The 19,858-nt window shown below is 43.5% G+C and overlaps 1 protein-coding gene across 4 annotated transcripts in view; it reads right to left on the bottom strand.

The window, feature by feature from the left end:
- The window catches only part of TTC7B (tetratricopeptide repeat domain 7B), a 315,699-nt gene extending 298,398 nt beyond the window's left edge, over positions 1-17,301 (bottom strand). For all 4 annotated transcript variants that reach the window (XM_034768134.1, XM_034768135.1, XM_034768136.1 and 1 more), the window contains exon 1: positions 17,103-17,301. In XM_034768134.1, coding sequence (XP_034624025.1) covers positions 17,103-17,223 — 121 coding nt within the window. In that variant the 5' untranslated portion in view covers positions 17,224-17,301. The remainder of the gene's footprint in view (positions 1-17,102) is intronic.
- Between the last annotated feature and the right edge of the window lie 2,557 nt (positions 17,302-19,858).

Here is a 19,858-nt window from a genome sequence, read left to right as displayed (position 1 = left end):
TTCACATGTTGACCTGGCTGATAGTCGCTTTAATTTTTTAATATTTCATTTAACTATTTTAAAAACAATTTTAACAAAAACAAACCTGATTTTAAAAAACTTGAATGTTTAAATTCAAAAATTCACATGCTTGTTTTGTTAAAATATTATATGTTTGCTGTTAAAGAAAAAATCCAGAATACATAACGTTGTTGTTTTAGTTAAATAAAACAATGTAAATGTCTGTCTGATTATGTTCTCCTCCTAATAACAGCATGGCAAGAAAATCCACCAAACATTAATGATTAACCAGTTGAACTGGAGATAGTTCACCTCCCAATGACTTCATAAATATGTGCTTCAATTCCTTTGGTAAATGAAATAACCAAACAATCATTAGTTTTAGAGTATATCAGAAAATGGATCTGAAAAGTTTTCAAAATAAATCACTTTAAAAATGTATAATATGTACCTTCTAAAAATGAAACCTACATCTATCTCTGAGTTGTGAAGAATATGTATTAAGGTTATAACAACCAACAAGAAAAAACGGTTACTCACCTTCTCATAAGTGTTGTTCTTCGAGATGTGGTGTTCATGTCCATTCCAATCAGGTATGTGAGCACACACGTGCACATTGGCCGGAATTACAATGAATTGTAGTGCATTGTTGGCCGGAAGATTTTTCCCTTACCAGCATCCGTTGGGTCGGCCTGGGCGCCCCCTGGAGTCATGCCCCCATGGCGCCTAATATAGCCCTGCCGACCCGCCACCCCTTCAGTTCCTTCTTGCCGACTACTCTGACAGAGGAGTAAGAAGGTGGGTATTGGAATAGACATGAACAACACATCTCAAAGAAGAACAGTTACTAGAAGGTAACCGTTTTTCTTCTTAGAGCGCTTGTTCATGTCGATTCTAATCAGGTGACTCCCAAGCAAAATTAGGAGGTGGGGTTGGAGCTGTCCACTGCCTGGAGTACTGCCCGACCAAAGGCTGCATCATCTCTGGCCTGCCTAGTAATTCCATAGTGTGTGGCAAAAGTGTGTATCAATGACGGCATCGCCGCCCTACAGATTTCCTGGGTGGGGACCTGAGCCAGTAGCACTCGGTAACGCAGGCCACAATCCATGATGAAATGCACTGAGTCAAAACAGACTGGCCCTTCATCCTGTCCGCTACTGCGACAAAAAACTGTATCGACTTTCTGAACGGTTCGGTCCTTTCTATGTAAAAGGTCAGCGCTCTGCAGACGTCGAGAGTGTGGAGTCTCTGCTCCCTGTTACTCACATGAGGCTTAGAGTAGAAAACCGGGAGGAAAATGTCCTGGTTGATGTGGAACTGCGACACAACCTTCGGGAGGAAGGCCGGATGGGGCCTGAGCTGAACCTTGTCCTTAAAAAACACGGTGTAGGGCGTTTCAGTCGTTAGAGCCCTGAGTTCAGACACCCTCTGGGCTGAAGTGATCGCCACTAGGAACACGACCTTGTAGGAGAGGTAGAGCAGGGAGCATGTTACTAGAGGCTCAAAGGGATGCCCCATGAGCCTAGAGAGGACCAAGTTAAGGTCCCAAGCAGGAACTGGTTGGGAGACGTGTAGGTACAACCTGTCAAGACCCTTCAAGAAGCGACTGACCAAGGGGTTGGCAAAAACTGAGCGGCCCTGTGCGGAAAGCCGAGATGGCAGCCAGGTGTACTCTTATAGAAGACAAGGAGAGACCTTCCTGCTTTAGGTGGAAAAGATCATCCCAAATCTGGGGCACTGAGGCTAGCACCGGGGGGAAAGTCGCGCAGAGCTGATCAGATTGAAAATCTCTTCCACTTGACCAGGTATGTGGCCCTAGTGGACGTTTCCTACTGCCCAAGAGAACCTGTCTGACTTGTTCTGAACAGGAGAGCTCGAACGGATTCAGCCATGGAGCCTCCAGGCTGTGAAATGCAGTGACTGCAGGTTCGGGTGCTGAAGCCACCTGTGATCCTGCGTGAGAAGATCCAGGAACAGCGGCAGGGTAATCGGGGCTCCCACTGACATGTTCAAGAGAGACGTGTACCAATGCTGGTGAGGCCAGGCTGGTGCTATGAGAATGAGAAGAGAGGAGCATGCACCCCCCTGTTTGTTGATATAGAACATCGCAGACATATTGTCCATCATGACCGATACACATCGACCTGCTAGATACGGGCGGAATGACTGACACACTAGGCATACCGCCCTGAGCTCCCTGACATTGATATGAAGAGGGAGATCGGTCTGTGACCAGAGGCCCTGAGTCCTGTGGTCACCCAGATGAGCTCCTCACCCCAAATCTGACGTGTCCATCACTAGCATCAGGGATGGCTGTGGGACGGGGAAGGGAACTCCTGAGCATACCTGCTGAGCGTCCGTCCAACCAGCAGCGAGTCAAGGATGGGGCGAGGTAGGGTCACGATCCTGTCTAAGCTGTCCCTGCAGCGGTCGGAGCCCGAGTCTGGCGTGCTGAACCACGTACGTACAGGCCGCCATATGGTCGAGCAGTTTGAGACAATTTCTCGTGGTGGTGGTGGGGAACTGCCTGAGTCCCTGGATCATGGCGTTGAGGGCCTGGAATCTCGCCTGCGGGAGGCATGCTCTGGCTTGGGTTGAATCCAGAACCGCCCCTATGAACTCTATCCTCTGGACCGGGGACAGAGTCGATTTCGCCTCATTCAGTAGGAAGCCCAGATTCTCGAAGGTTGCTGTGATGAATGCCACCTGAGCTTCCACCTGAGTCCTGGATCGGCCTTTGATCAGCCAGTCGTTGAGGTATAGGAACACCTGTATCTGATGTTTCTGCAGAAAGGCAGCAACGACTGCCATGCACTTTGTGAAGATTCGAGGTGCTGCTGACAGGCCGAAAGGGAGAACATTAAATTGGTAATGGGAACCATTGGCCACAAACCTGAGGTACTTTCTGTGGTTTTGCGCTATTGCTATGTGAAAATACGCGTCCTTCAAGTCAAGGGCGGCATACCAGTCTGCTGGTAAAATAATTAGAGTTACAAAGTTACAATTGTATTACTGCTATTTAAAAGATACATATGGTATTATATGCTACAAAGCTTTGATTAATGTACTTACATCCTCTCTTGATAACCTGGTGGTGAGAGAGAGAGAACCAGCCTCGCCTTTGGCTGTTTAGGTTCCTTAATTCTTGAGTGAGAGGTGCAAAGCTTAGAAGAAGCTAGAGCTAAAGCTATTGAAGCTAACTTAGAGTTTACTAACTTAAACTTAAAACCTAATAAACAAAACTAAGAACAAAAGCTTAGGGAAACCAAGCTTAGAAAGTTTAAGAAAAACAAGTACAGGCTTCTCCTAGCAAGGTGGGTTACTTTTTTTATAGGGTACAGGTGCCTGAAATTTTCTCTTCTATGCCCATACTTTATTTTTTACCCACAAATATGTTAGGGTATACTTACTCCATAGGCTAGTATGTTTGTACATATTGATGACATGTACATACATATTAATGACATTAACTTATACACACACATTATTTTTGTTTTCCCGGTTATTTTGGTTCTTCCCTTGCAGTGTACCTGTTAAATTTGAGGGTACAGACTTGGAAACCCACTATGCCATTCTACCATTATTTATTTATTTAGGTAAAAAGTCTCAGAAATAGATACACTAACTTTGCCTTAGCTTAACACACAGAATATGGCGTGTAGGTTGCTTGCATTACAGCCAAACTTACTTTAATATAAATTTATAAACTTATTAAATAAACCAAATACTTAAAACTATAAGAAAAGATATATATATATGCAAGCAAGCAGGTTAATTCTATAGGCTACACGCCCCCCCCCCCCCCTTTGAGGGGGTGGTTTGCAACAACGAACCCCGTCACATAGGTACGGATGTAGGTGGTTAAGTGTCTGTAGGGACAGTTTTAACGCTATTTTCCCTCGGTTAGGGTGGAGGAAAGGTATTATAAAAATGGTATTTTGGACCCTGGCACGTTTTTGGAGTGGGCACCATGTATACATATTTATTATTCTTAACATTTGCTGCCCGTTTAGGTTTCTGCTTGGGCCTGTTGGATTTATACTGCAGGCATCCTAAAAAAAGGAAATAAATTTCAATTGCAATTTCTTGAATAACAACCCATACTCTTCATTCATATTTTCCCCGGGGGTTGTTGCAGGCTTATTACCCTTAATTATTAACTGGGTAATAGCTTGTTTGGCTTTGTCCAGATCGTTAGTAATTTGTATGAGGTGGGGGTTTTTTACGAGCCAATAATGACTTTCACCGTAACCCTAATGGGGGCATGTAGACAAGAAAGGTGGGTGTACTTTGGATAGTTAAATCCTGATAGGCTGGGTCGGACTGGATAATGGTGATGTTTTTAAAAGTGGGAATAGGGGAAATAGCTTGATTCCCTATTAAAGTGGCTTGCTTTGGAGTAAAACAAAAATTTGGCTCTGTGAAGGACACTTTAGGGGACCATATTGGTGCCTTTTTTGATTGGTAACCACGCAAAATTGGCTATTTTCAGCATAGGTTACCCTTTTCATTGGAGTTTTTCACTTGGTCAGCCTTACTAAGCATAACAATGATGAATTTTGTAATTTTTTTTTCCTGCAGTTCACACAAAACAGTGTTTGTTTTAAACATATTACACCTACAGATATACTGAAGCCCTTTTTTAGAGCAACAGGCCATTTGTGGTACTTTTCAGGTCTGAGTTGGAGTGTAATAGACCACCAAGGGAGGTACCTTAATGTGTTCCCTATAGATGTCGCCTTTTAGGTGACCTATAGAATGGACAGCTCTCAATTCCCTGTACACATTCTTGTTTGGGTTTAACAAGACTATGAATGAGACATACAAGGATCGTGCCATTATACAACTTTTAGAAAGAGAACCACCGTTTCGGTTGGGGTGAAGTGTCACAGATTTCATTCTTTTTTTTTAATAACACCCACTGATAAATACTGGCATGAATTCAAACATGTGGATTGGGTTTTTTTCAGCCTTTGAAAACATTTGTGACAGTACCAACTTAATAGTTGCTTATTTTTAATTAGGTTAGGAACCTTTTTCAATCTTAAGGATTGTAATGTATTAGTGATTACATTTACAACGTATTTCCCATATGCAGAGCATATTTTTTTTGTTTAAATTTGATTCCTGTGCTAATTATTGTTTAAAGCAATTAACTGATTAATTTTACATTGGGTCTTATTAAATAGTTGGGCTGTGTCATGCATATTATAAACAGTAAATTGCTTTTTCTGTGACAATCCCCTTATTTCCTGTAACACTGAATTGACTACTTGGTTGGCTTCCTTTTGTAACACATAATTTATATGTTTGTGAATTTTTTACATATTCGCTTGGTTTCAAATTGACACTTCTGAACCAAATAGTTCTGTTAGGGATCCTAAACTTTCAAAAAGTTTTAAGCTACGCTTTTTTCTCTCAAGGTATGTGGTTTATGAATTTTATTATTCATCCCCAATAGAACAATATTTTGCACTTGTGGATACGATTGCAGCCTATCAACAACAAGTTCTACTGAGAAAAAGGAAGCCACTTTGGTATGCTGACAAATAGCTAAATTTTTCTAGATACTAATTAGACAAATTTAAAACTACAGGAATATGCATAAACCGAACCTGATTAATTACTTTCCCTATTATGGGCGTTGTGGTGAGACCACTAGCAGGTTCTGGGTTTATCATTGGACAAGTTACATTATTTGGTATTGGATTGTTATAATTATAGTTAATAATTGGATTCCGAACCTTATGTGGCTTTTGCAGTATTGGCTTTAAGAGGAAATGCCTCTACCAACTTTGAAAAAAGACTGACAACTACTAACAGGTACTGGTTATCTCTTTGAGTCCTTGATAAGGGACCTACAACGTCAACCTGCAAAGCCATCCAAGGAACTTCATACACCTGAAATTTTAATGGCGCATTTCTTTTGGATGGAGTTGGAGTGGCTTGGGTACATGCCAGAAAGTTATTACAATATTGTTGCACATTCATTTTAAGAAGTGGCCACCATTCCACAGACGCAAGACGCTGGACAGTTTTGTCCACTACCTGGTGTTCTTCTGTAGGAGTGTCATGAACCACGTACATTATTTTCCTCCGGAAGTGAGCTGGAACTACCCATACAGGGAAAGGACCTCCTGTATACATGAGAAATTAGTTTACTATCTGAAAATGCTGCTTATATTTTTTGTACAAAGGATTTACTGTTAGCGACCCTTTTTCTTTTGTTTTGGTTTACTTTTACTATGGTTTTTATTCAATTTTTGATTTTTTTTTAAATCCAGTATGTTAGTTGTGGCAATAGGGCATTTGGCACTAGGAGTAGTAACAGAATATTTCTGGGTTTTTCGTTTTGTTTTGTTTTTTAGAATTTTCCTGATTGGGCTTTATGGGCGGCCAATTTACACTGGTCTATAATTTTTGAGAAGTCATCTGCTTCAGAGATAAAATGTGGTATTTATTATGTATTTTGATGTGCTGAATTCAAATATGACAAAACAACTGTTTCTAAGATATTTAAGTTTTTACATTTTATGTCTATGTATATTGTGTAGATAGTAGAGTTTTAATCATAAATTGTAAACCTAGGTCTTTTCATGTGTTTATGGTTGCTTTACATGATAATATTTCACCTGTCCTGTTTATGTAACACTTTAAAAATCAGCAAAAGGGTTATATAAATAAAATTTATTATGAAACAAAAGGTAAAAAACTATTCTGTACATAGTTTAGTCCTATTCAGTGTCTACTCAGCGCTTCTTGGCTTGTCTCTTGTATTCATTAAATGGAGCATCTCTTGTCACTGTCCAGCAATAGTCTGCAAGCATTGATGGGCTCCATTTGCCCTGATAGCGTTTCTCCATTGTTGCAATGTCCTGGTGAAATCGCTCGTCGTGCTCGTCGCTCACTGCTCCGCAGTTCAGTGGAAAAAAATCTAGATGAGAGTTCAAAAAATGTATCTTTAGTGACATGTTGCAACCAAGGCTTTTGTATGCCTTGAGGAGGTTTTCCACCAACAACCTGTAGTTGTCTGCCTTGTTGTTGCCAAGAAAATTTATTGCCACTAACTGGAAGGCTTTCCATGCCGTCTTTTCCTTGCCACGCAGTGCATGGTCAAATGCATCATCTCAAAGAAGTTCACGAATCCGAGGACCAACAAAGACACCTTCCTTTATCTTAGCTTCACTTAACCTTGGAAATTTTCCACGGAGGTACTTGAAAGCTGCTTGTGTTTTGTCAATGGCCTTGACAAAGTTCTTCATCAGACCCAGCTTGATGTGTAAGGGTGGTAACAAAATCTTCCTTGATTCAACAAGTGGTGGATGCTGAACACTTTTCCTCCCAGGCTCCAATGACTGTCAGAGTGGCCAATCTTTCTTGATGTAGTGGGAATCTCTTGCACGACTATCCCATTCGCAGAGAAAACAGCAGTACTTTGTGTATCCAGTCTGCAGACCAAGCAAGAGAGCAACAACCTTCAAAGCGCCACAAAGCTGCCACTGATGTTGGTCATAGTTTATGCACCTCAAAAGTTGTTTCATGTTGTCATTGGTTTCCTTCGTATGGACTGCATGACCAACTGGAATTGATGGCAAAACATTGCCATTATGCAGTAAAACAGCTTTAAGACTCGTCTTTGATGAATCAGTGAACAGTCTCCACTCATCTGGATGGTGAACGATGTTGAGGGCTGCCATCACACCATCGATGTTGTTGCAGGCTACAAGATCACCTTCCATGAAGAAGAATGGGACAAGATCCTTTTGATGGTCACAGAACATGGAAACCCTAACATCACCTGCCAGGAGATTCCACTGCTGTAGTCTGGAGCCCAACAGCTCTGCCTTACTCATGGGTCGTTCCAAATCCCTGACAAGGTCATTCAGTTCACCTTCTGTTATGAGATGTGGTTCAGAGGAGGAGGATGGGAGAAAATGTGGGTCCTGTGACATTGATGGTTCAGGACCAGAAGTTTCATTCTCTTCCTCGTCTGACTCAAGTGACAATGATTCTGGTGCATCAGGAACCAGCAGTCCTTCTCCGTGGTGTACTGGGCGTATAGCTGATGGAATGTTTGGATAATGCACAGTCCACTTTTCCTTCTTTGACACACCTTTCCCAACTGGAGGCACTATGCAGAACTAACAATTGCGGGTATGATCTGTTAGCTCTCTCCACACTGACAAATAAGAGAGCACGACACTGTATGATTTCTAGAGCTGATATAGGGCAATTTGTTCAGCAGAGTGATGTAAGCTTCGTTATGATTGCATCATCCATGACTTCTAGGAATAACATGATGCAATTCATATCATGTATGACGCAATACCCGCTTCAGATTGCATCATTCATTGTTTTGCCTAAAAAGCAAGTACTATCCAAACCCAGTCATAAATTTATTCATAGATCAAATAAATGTAGTCAAACATTACTAATTCTGGGTCACTGAGAACGAAAACGATGCTTAAAATTGTTGATTGGATCTAGTTTTTAAGATATGCTATTGGGTCAGTATATACGACCCTTGACTTTGGAATGGCGGAGGATAATCGAGTTATAAAGGGAAGGGATCTCAATTTAAACCAGAAATGACTAAAATACATCTTTGACCGGATCTATGAATAAATCTATGACCGGGTTTGGACAGTACTTGCTTTTTAGGCAAAACAACGAATGATGCAATCTGAAGCGGGTATTACGTCATACAGTGTCGTGCTCTCTTATTTGTTAGATTTTGCAAAAGGACACATTTCTGTTTAGCCAAAGTGAACAGAGATGCCTCGTACTTGTGTGAACAGTGCAGATAACTTCTGCTATGTCTGTGGTGAAGTGACTTTTGCATCACAAAAGCGCAGTATAACCACTATGGTTAAGAAAGCCTATCACCTTTATTTTGGCTACAAAATTGGAGATCAGGACAAGAGGTGAGCCCCACACATATGCTGCAACACTTGTGCAACAAATCTTCGCCAGTGGTTGAACAGGAAAAGGAAACCTATGCCTTTTGCAGTGCCAATGATTTGGAGAGAGCCAACAGATCATACCAGCAATTGTTACCTTTGCATGGTGCCTCCAGTTGGGAAAGGTGTGTCAAAGAAGAAAAAGTGGACTGTGCATTATCCAAACATTCCATCAGCTATACGCCCAGTACCCCACGGAGGAGGACTGCCGGTTCCTGATGCACCAGAATCATTCTCACTTGAGTCAGACGAGGAAGAGGATGAAACTTCTGGTCCTGAACCATCAAGGTCACAGGACCCACATTTTCTCCCATCCTCCTCCTCTGAACCACATCTCATAACAGAAGGTGAACTGAATGACCTTGTCAGGGATTTGGAACGACCCATGAGTAAGGCAGAGCTGTTGGGCTCCAGACTACAGCAGTGGAATCTCCTGGCAGGTGATGTTAGGGTTTCCATGTTCCGTGACCATCAAAAGGATCCTGTCCCATTCTTCTTCATGGAAGGTGATCTTGTAGCCTGCAACAACATCGATGGTGTGATGGCAGCCCTCAACATCGTTCACGATCCAGATGAGTGGAGACTGTTTATTGATTCATCAAAGACGAGTCTTAAAGCTGTTTTACTGCATAATGGCAATGTTTTGCCATCAATTCCAGTTGGTCATGCAGTCCATATGAAGGAAACCTATGACAACATGAAACAACTTTTGAAGTGCATAAACTATGACCAACATCAGTGGTGCTTTGTGGCACTTTGAAGGTTGTTGCTCTCTTGCTTGGTCTGCAGACTGGATACACAAAGTTCTGCTGTTTTCTCTGCGAATGGGATTGTCGTGCAAGAGATTCCCATTACATCAAGAAAGATTGGCCACTCCGACAGTCATTGGAGCCTGGGAGGAAAAGTGTTCAGCATCCACCACTTGTTGAATCAAGGAAGATTTTGTTACCACCCTTACACATCAAGCTGGGTCTGCTGAAGAACTTTGTCAAGGCCATTGACAAAACACAAGCAGCTTTCAAGTACCTCTGTGGAAAATTTCCAAGGTTAAGTGAAGCTAAGATAAAGGAAGGTGTCTTTGATGGTCCTCGGATTCGTGAACTTCTTCGAGATGATGCATTTGACCATGCACTGCGTGGCAAAGAAAAGACGGCATGGAAAGCCTTCCAGTTAGCGGCAATAAATTTACTCGGAAACAACAAGGCAGACAACTACAGGTTGTTGGTGGAAAACCTCCTCAAGGCATACAAAAGCCTTGGTTGCAACATGTCACTAAAGATACATTTTTTGAACTCTCATCTAGATTTTTTTCCACTGAACTGCGGAGCAGTGAGCGACGAGCACGACGAGCGATTTCACCAGGACATTGCAACAATGGAGAAACGCTATCTGGGCAAATGGAGCCCATTAATGCTTGCAGACTATTGCTGGACAGTGACAAGAGATGCTCCATTTAATGAATACAAGGGACAAGCCAAGAAGCGCTGAGTAGACACTGAATAGGACTAAACTATGTACAGAATAGTTTTTTGCCTTTTGTTTCATAATAAATTTTATTTATATAACCCTTTTGCTGATTTTTAAAGTGTTACATAAACAGGACAGGTGAAATATTATCATGTAAAGCAACCATAAACACATGAAAAGACCTAGGTTTACAATTTATGATTAAAACTCTACTGTCTACACAATATACATAGACATAAAATGTAAAAACTTAAATATCTTAGAAACAGTTGTTTTGTCATATTTGAATTCAGCACATCAAAATACATAATAAATACCACATTTTATCTCTGAAGCAGATGACTTCTCAAAAATTGTAGACCAGTGTTATTTACACACTGAAACAGAACAGTTGGTTTAGAAAATTGCGACAGTACCCGCCTTATTTGCGCATGGAATAAAGCTGGAGAATTTTTATACCCCTGGGGTAAACGTGTCCAGGAATATTGGACCCCCTGGAGATTAAATGCAAAACGGTACAGTGAAATGCGGGCCAATGGTAATGTCCAAAAGCTGTTACTGATGTTAAGGACAGTAAACCACACAGCCTCTGGATTAAAGGACTTGATTAGATCTGGCATCTTGGCCACTGTAGGGGCACAAGTTGGCGTGACCTGATTCAGGCGTCTGTAATTAATTGTGAGATGCCAAGAACCATTTGGTTTTTTTACAAGTCAAATAGAGGAATTGGCAGTGGAAGGACATTTACATAGTACTCCCTGTGTCAGTAAAGACTTGATAGTCTTTCCTATGTACGGGTTTGGCTAGTTTGGGTAAGGATATTGGTTTTGGGCTGATATCTCTCCTTCTTCCACAACAATAGTGACTGCCATACATCCACAGTTATGTTTGTGTTTAGCAAAGGCATCCGCATACTTGCGAAGTAAAGCCTGTAACTCAGGTTGGTCCGCATGATTAGTTACTATTTTGTTCAAATTATACCGCTCAGGACGGTTCAGAGTTCTTCACTGGCGACACCATGCCACACTCAGGTATGACCTGGTGAGTCATCCTTTGCCTGTTCTACAGTAAGACACAACAATTGGTTAACCAAATTAAGAACACATTCCTGTTTGTATAGGAAATTAGTTCCTAATAGGCAATTTCCTGGGTTTGCTAAGTTCATTAACGCAAAGGTATGAACCTTTCTTAGGAGACCTAACTGTACTTTAATGGGGTTAGAAAGTGTGATGCTATCTTGATTGCTTACAAAAGTTGAAAGTGTTTTTGTACGCCCTGATGACAGAGAAGAGGATCTAGGATCCTTGACATGGATAATCCTAATTGCTGCCCCAGTATTTATAAAATTCCCGCGGAGCCTCCCATCACTGCAGATACTGTGGGTTTCCCGCTTGCATCCCTGCCTAAAGGGGCTATGACTACACTTGGGGCCGGATAGCGTTATGCCGAGTAATTGTTGAGTATGCAGACAAATAATCTATGGGTTTTCCTTCCATCTCTTCAGAGGCAGCCAACTCTGGAGGAGGAGAGGCTGTCCACCGGAGAGAAGGAAATGGGTCAACGGAGGCCACCGGACAGTTTGAGGGTGCTGGGCCTTGGTCTTCCATTAATAGCTCATTCACGTGTGCTCGGAGTTCCCAGGTATTCCGTTGTTGAGCCTTAACCATTTGCTGCAGTGTCTTAAACATTATTACAACTGAGTCCTCATTTCTGTGGGCAGGTGGTGACTTGGATCTCTGCAGGCGTGAATTGTTTTGGGCGGCATCTGAAAGGAAAGGAACACGGTCCCGGGCCACTACATGGGGTCCAAACACATAACCCTGTCAAGCGGCACGCCCATTCGAAGGTCCAGTTTATTACGTGGGTTAGGGTCACGTTTTGCCAACGCTGGTACCTAGGGAATTTAGGAACACTGCGGCCTAACCCTGGGGGTCCCTTAATCCTCACAATGGGATTAGCTCATGGATCATGAAGTATTGCAACAGGGGCTTCACACCGACTTATTTTAGGGCCTCCCTGAGAATATGCCTTGGCCAGTAAGGCTAATGCCTCCTTTAAAGAAGTCCTATTATTTATATGCGGGTTAACCTTTTTCTGCAAATGGGGAAGAGAGTTATTGATCAACAAACTAACCTATGGTGGCTCCTTTGTTTTCTCTTTTATGTGACTGTGCCACGCTGCACTTAACCGCGGGTGAAATTGGTGTGGGTACTTAATAAGTTTCTGCTTTAGGTTAGACAGAATGGCCACTCCAGCTTGCCCCGGATGCTGTTTATGTTTTAATAGGGCTACTGTGTCTTTAAAAGATCTCTTTCCTACCCTAAACTCAGGTGGCAAAGTACTTTATAATGCTCGATTCACTGTGAGTTGTAAGATTTTAACCCAGTCTTTTCTTGGTAAACCAAATACTTTTTCTGTTTCTTGTACACATTGTGCATGCATTGCAACCGAAGAATCCACCATCATTCCTACTTGCTTAGCTACCGGATCTAGGGTCTTAATATTTGTAACAACTGGTACAGGGGAATTAGAATTAGAATCTGAGGATTTTCTTTCCAGATCGGGATCTGGGCTTTTATTTGAGCTTGAATTTATAATTGTTATGTTTTGACTTCTTCTACCCTAATTTACATTTTTCTTATTAGAGCTATTAGAACTTTTCTCTGGAAATAGTCCTGGATGAGCAGGGTAACTTTCCATAAAACCTTTACGTCTTACACTTAAGGCATTTCCACACTGACGCGGGACATTTTTCAGTCCATTAAGATCTGGTGCAACAGGGTGCTTTACCGGTACACCAGGTGATACCAGCATATACCAAGGGGGTATAAAGGGTCCACGAAATGTTAGGGACCTAGGCAATGTTGATGATTGCCCAAATGTCAGTAAGTGTTCACCCAAAGGGGCTGAGTCTTCTGACTTATATGGTGCCAATGTAACATTGGGTGGAGGAGTAGGAATTGCATTCCTTGGTTGTTGTATCTCTCTCTGTTGTAACCTAGAGATTACTACATCCCAGGCACTAGCTACTTGTGTCACTTGTGCCACTACATTTTTTAGCCCCTGAACAATTACAGTTTTTAAAGGCACTTCCTCTTTACTACCAGGGGCACACACAAACAGAGGAGAGGATATCCTCTTCCCCTTTGCTCTTTTTATTCTTTACATCACTAGTTGCCTCCTCTAGGATGACACTTAATTTCACCTTCTGTGATGCCACCCTGGGTCTTCCTTTTCCTATCTGCAGACTGCTAGTACCTTCTGCACTGCTAACTTCCTCTTTTCACTCCGGATATTTAATCTCCAACTTTGCTTCTAAAGGCACTGTATTAGCATGAACTAACTATTTCGCCCTACTTCTAGTAATTGACCCTGCAGGTTTCTCTATCTCCGTCGGTTCCACCACACCAATAGAGATGGGAACTAATTCTTTGTTCTCCTCTAACAAATCTCCTGTAATCATCTCCATAAACATCATACACACCTATGATTTTATATAAATATAATCTAGATCAAAAAGTAGCAAACTACTATCTACATCAATTTTTCACACATAAAAGTTGTCTAAAACAACAAAAGAAATTCCAAAACAATAGCTTAATTAAAATAGAGTTACAGCTGCAAATAGACTATACATTTACAACATTTTTAAAGATTGGGCAATTAACGAAACAGGAGGGCTCCCTTAAGAGAAAGCTCCTATATTCTAGGTTTAGTAAACCCAGGTTCCAAAAGTGTTTGTATCTTCAATCAAAGCCCAGCAGCATATACGAGTTACCTTCTCTCCTGTGAAGGCTCCTATTAAACTCCTCTCTGTATACCTAATAATGATTCCTTCTCTATGGAGTCCCATAAGGTTCTCTTGTAAGCCTTATTTTCCCTACCATCCCTTCTTTTTACTGTATCTTTAACATCTACTTTTATTGTAAAGCTACTCAACAGAACATCACTATTATCTAACACGGGGGTTTCTCAAACTGGGGGTTGTGAGCTGTCAGCCTGCACCCCAAGCCCCACTTTGCATCCAGTATTTATAATGGTGTTAAATATATTAAAAAGTGTTTTTAATTTATAAGGGTGGGTCGCACTCAGAGGCTTGCTGTGTGATAGTCGTCACCAGTACAAAAGTTTGAGAACCACTTACCTAACACCTTTAATGACTCCTCCCCTTTCCACCTGTGTTTATCTTTTAACTAGTTAATTTATGGCTTAGTATCAGGTTCATTCACCTAAATGTCTTCAAAATGAATTGCTTCTCTTGAACAAGAGAAGCAAGAATCAACATCCAACTCCATCTTTCTTCTCTCTCTCCTTTTGAATCAGACTTACTGCTTTCACCATGCGTATTCCTGTCATCCTTGACCATGAAATTTCTCCCTCTTCCCATATTTCCTGTGGTGTGCAAAGCTGCCTATCATCACTTCTGCAACACTGCCTGTGACAATTGTTGTTTGCAGTGTTGTTGTAGCCACGATGGTCCCAGGATATGAAACACACAAGGTGGGTGAGATAATATATTTGACTGGACCAACTTCTATTGGTGGAAGGGACAAGTTTATGAGCTTTACAGAGCTCTTTTTCAAGTCTGAAGAGGGAAATAAGAGCATTCAAACTAAATACAAGGTGGTGTGGGACAGACTGTTAAACATAAGGGGTTCACACATGTTGTAGGACTTAAAATACCGTGGACAATTAGCACTTCTGCAGTCATGACAATGGAGGGTCAGTAGGTAGCTGGGTGTGTTACAAGTTGTCCTAATGGACAATAAAACCAGAGTGTCTGTGAAGTCTATCCTTTTTAGTGTCCAGCAGAGTTATGAATTTAAGTTCCCAGGGCTCATCTTTTTGAAGGTTTTGTGCAGCCGTCCTTAAAGGATGAGGACTAAGAGGTCAGATATGGAGTGATTGTTTTGGAGCATTCACCCACAGAGGATGGAAAAGAGGTTGTTGTTTTTTTTCCTCTATGTGAGCAACTGAAATCCTCATAACCATGCCTTTATCACTGCTCACCTTTGCTATTTTAACTACCTTCTCAATAGCCACCCCAAGTTCCACATCACCGTACTTCAAGTCCTCCACAAAACAGCTTGTCTACCATACAGACCATATTTTTGTCTATCCCCTCCAAATTCACTACACGCACACCTGTTTCAAAACACAGGCATCTTATCTTTGTTGGTGCAGGAACCTGCTCTCTACATCTCTTGAAAATTGAAACAGCTTTCCTTGGTCTTGATACCTCATGGGCTATTTTCAAACCAGATGATACATTATTTCTCCCTTCATCATTTAAATGCTCATCTCTAATTTTTAAATTGTATTTTGTAACCATTTAACTCCAACATATTTATTACAGTGATAGTTTGTACAAGATACTATGCAAAAATGTCTTATGTGTAATTTTATATTTCTCAGTGCTGATTTTTTTAAAGTTAATTAAAAATACTGTATTTCTACCAATAACCCAAATTTGTCCAAGTATTGCATGAATTATAAACTGAAGTGGTTTAATGTCATGTACATTATCAACCTGCATATCCCACAAGATGTAACACCAGCTTAAAATACAACATTAATGATTCAAAATAATGGGTCTCACCAACAATTCAAAATGTAAGATAGCCTGTCAGATTTCAAACACAAACGAACACCACTTTGGGCAAAGGGTGTGTGCTCCCACTACAAAGTGTATTCGCCTAATTTATACACAGAGCAATATCTGCTCTCCCTGTAAAAGTCAGTTACATAAACATAAAATGAGTCCTCTACCCACCAGTCTAATCTCATTACAGCTACAGACTTCATTTCTTCCTCTGAGACCACAACTCACCTGTTACCCAAGGGATAAGAGTGAGGGGGGATCGGATAGTAGCCTTCAACTACCTGAAGGGGGTTCCAAAGAGGATGGAGCTCGGCTGTTCTCAGTGGTGGCATATGACAAAACAAGAAGCAATGGTCTCAAGTTGCAGTAGGGGAGGTCTAGGTTGGATATTAGGAAAAACTATTTCACTAGGAGGGTGGTGAAGCACTGGAATGGGTTACCTAGGAAGATGATGGAACCTCCATCCTTAGAGATTTTTAAGGTCAGGCTTGACAAAACCCTGGCCGGGATGATTTAGTTGGTGTTGGTCCTGCTTTGAGCAGGGGGTTGGACTAGATGACCTCCTGAGGTCCCTTCCAACACCAGTGTTCCATGACTCTATAGTCACACTTGTTAGTCTCTAAGGTGCCACAAGTACTCCTGTTCTTTTTAAGACTGTAGAAGACACGCAACCTTGCAGCCGCTGGCCGCTGCTCCTTGTACATCTACATCGCTCTAGCACTATAAACATACGCACAACAATCTCTCCTCAGGAACCAAGGCTCAAACACCCCGTGAAAACAACAGCGTCAACGCGTGCAGGACCCCCGCCCTACCCAGGGCAACAAGCGCGCGCGCGGGACCCCCCACCCCACGGCAGCGCGCGAGCGAAGCACCCCCACCCCCTTCGCTCATTCATTCCCTCTGCCCGCTCCGCCCCGTGAGCGGTTCCCCTCCCCGCTGCACCTGCCGGCCCCCGGCGCCACACCCCCAGGAGAGGCCGCGCTGGTGCCCACCAGCTTCCCGTCCTCCCCTCCCGCCCGCGTTCAGTCCTTCCCATGCCGACCCCACTCGGCCCCAGCGCGGCTCCGCACCGTTAGCGATGAGCTTGGCCGACAGCTGCTTGACGAGCTCGGGGATCCGCTCCCATTGGCACTCGGAGCGGCACCGCTCGATCTCCGTCTCCAGCCGCGAGCCCGCCTTCTTCGTGGCCATGGCCGGAGTCCCCGGGGGGCGGCGGCACGGGGCGCTTCCTCGGCGGCGGCGGCGGCTGCAGTGAGGGAGGGGGGACGTGAGGGCTGAGCGCAGGGCGCCGAACGCCGGGAGCAGCGCCCCCTGACGGGCCGCCGCGGGACTGCAGGGGACGTGGGGCGGAGTCAGGCGGCGGAGTGGGGCGGAGGCGGGCGGGCCGGCCCGGCCGCCGCAGCGCTTAGCTCTCTCCGCGGGCTGCGGGGAGGTGAAAGCGGCGAGTGGGCACAGAGCGTTACAGCCCGCCCCGGCGGCGCTGTGCTGGTGGAGCCCCCCGCCGGCCCTCGGGCCAGGGAAATGGCAGCTGGCCGGCCATTGAGGGTCGGGCTCGAAACGTGTCCTTGCACCAGAGCCCCCTCCCCCGTCAGCCCGGCCCGCGCCGCGGCCACCGCCTCTTCCTGCCGCCCACCGCAGAGCCAACCTGACCCTTTGCTGGGCCCCGCCCCTGGCCTTAGTGCCGCCTTCTTCCCCGTGCAACACAGTCACTGGCCTCCCCCACTGGACGCGGTTGTTGCCCAGGCTGAAGTGTCTCCCCCCGCCCCATGTCGTGGCACAAACCGGCTCTGCTCCTGCTTTGCCTCTCGTTATAGCGGCGGTGCAGGAGGACCTGGAAGGCGGAGCGCGCCCTTGGGTAGAGGGCAGCAGCCGTAGAGAGACGAGTTGGGGTGCGGGGTAACCATCGGGCCGGGGATTTGCATAGCAGGCAGCCCCGAGCAGGCGGCTGCTCAGCTGTAGGAGGGAAGGGGTCTAAGAATTGAGGGCTAGGGAAGCGAGGCCAAGCACCAAAGTGAACTGATTGAAGGAGGGAATGGTTCAGCTGATCAAATGGAAAAGGGGTTGGTCTTGCAATTATGAATTACTTGGGGAAGATGGGCTAATAATAGGAAAGGCGGCCAATAATTTATGATTAGAGGAATGAGTCTTGGAATTATGTAAATTTTTGGAGGAGTCTGAAATAGGAGTGGCAAGACTTCAAAACTTTCCTAGCCCCTGGGCTAAAGTCAGAACAAGATATTTACTTTTTTTGGTTCTTTAAAAAAATTAAATTTTAAAACAAGATTACACTTTGAAACTAGATGTCAAGAGGTTTTTTTTACAGGTCAAAACATTAAAAATAAAATTTAGTCAAAATTATTTGACAATTTTGAGAATAGTTTGTCAACCTGAAACTACTTTTTTGGGGGCGGGAGGGGGGTATAATTTATCCAAAACATTTTGCCCAGCTCTAACACAGATTGACAGCTAAGTTTTAAAAAGTGGCCACTGACTGTCAGGTGACTCCCTTTGTAGGGTCCTCAACGTGGACATCCTGACCTCATTTTCAGAGGTGCAGAATACCTCTAGCCTTTAAATCAGTTGTAAGTGCTCAGCCTTCTGAAAATGAGAGCAAGGTCTGTGAACCTATAAATGAAGTTATCTAAACACAGTTGCTACTACTAAAAATTTGATCTAAAGTGATTTTCCAGAGGTGACACAGGAAGTCTCAGGAAGAGCTGGAAATCACACACCTATCTTTTGAGCCCCAGTACAATGCCTTAGGTCTCTCTGTGGCCAATGCAAAGTGAATCAGTGGTCTCAGTCCAATTCCACATAAATGCATCCATAACACAAAAACTTCACCACCACTGTCAACAGTAACCTCCATTTAGTCTCAGCAGAAAAACCAAGCACTGAATGTGCCAGAAACCCCTTTCTGCTCCCACTCTGCCATCCTCCTCGCCCCACAACAAAGCTAAGGCCCATTAGCAATGCAGTTGGGAGTTTATAATGAGACAAAGCATGATCTAATTGTAATGCACTGAGCACAGGACCTGAAGCCAGGCACTCCAGAATTTTAATCCTTGTTCTGTCAATGAGGCATTGTGTGGCCTTGGGCAAGTTATTTAACTCTTCTGTGGCTCAGGCTACATCTACACTGCAGCCGGGATCAAAGCTCTGAGATCGATCCACCGGCAATCGATTTAGTGGATCTCGATCCACCGGCAATCGATTTAGCGGGTCTAGTGACGATCCATCAAATCAATAGCAGATTGCTCTCCAGTTGACCCCTATACTCTACCCCCGACAAATCAATGGAAGAGTTTCTCCTGTCGACCCCCCGTGGTGTAGACTCCGCAGTAACTCAGCCTAAGGTACATCGACGCCAGCACAAACCTGCCCCTAACCAGTTCCTTTCCTTCCACTCTATGTCAAATTTCTGCTAATATCTGCCACTTAGTCAAAAATCAGGTACAATCATTTTAAAAGCTGTTTTGTGGCCAGCCAGAACATCTGAAGTGCTGAATAGCTCCTTTACTGTGCAGGCACTGATCCCACACTCATTATATACAGGCAAAAATTTCACTGAAGTCAGAGTAATTTTTCTAGTAAGCATGGTACTGAATGTTGACGTGTGATGCAGTGATGTTCTGGGCACCCTCAACTCATACTGAAGCAGTATCTTTCCTGTAAACTAAGTAAAGCTGATATAGACATTACTGAAAGACAAACATATGATGTCACAACACCATTTTTACAGTCAGGTTTTTTAGAGTCAAAATATAGTTTAAAGGAAATTTAGATCATAGTGAGAGTTAGCAGTACCATAAAATCAAGACTTCGG

Source organism: Trachemys scripta, chromosome 4 (genome assembly GCF_013100865.1).
Source record: "Trachemys scripta elegans isolate TJP31775 chromosome 4, CAS_Tse_1.0, whole genome shotgun sequence".
NCBI lineage: Eukaryota > Metazoa > Chordata > Testudines > Emydidae > Trachemys > Trachemys scripta.
Note: the sequence above shows the minus strand (reverse complement) of the source record. Positions and strands in the feature narration are given on the sequence as shown.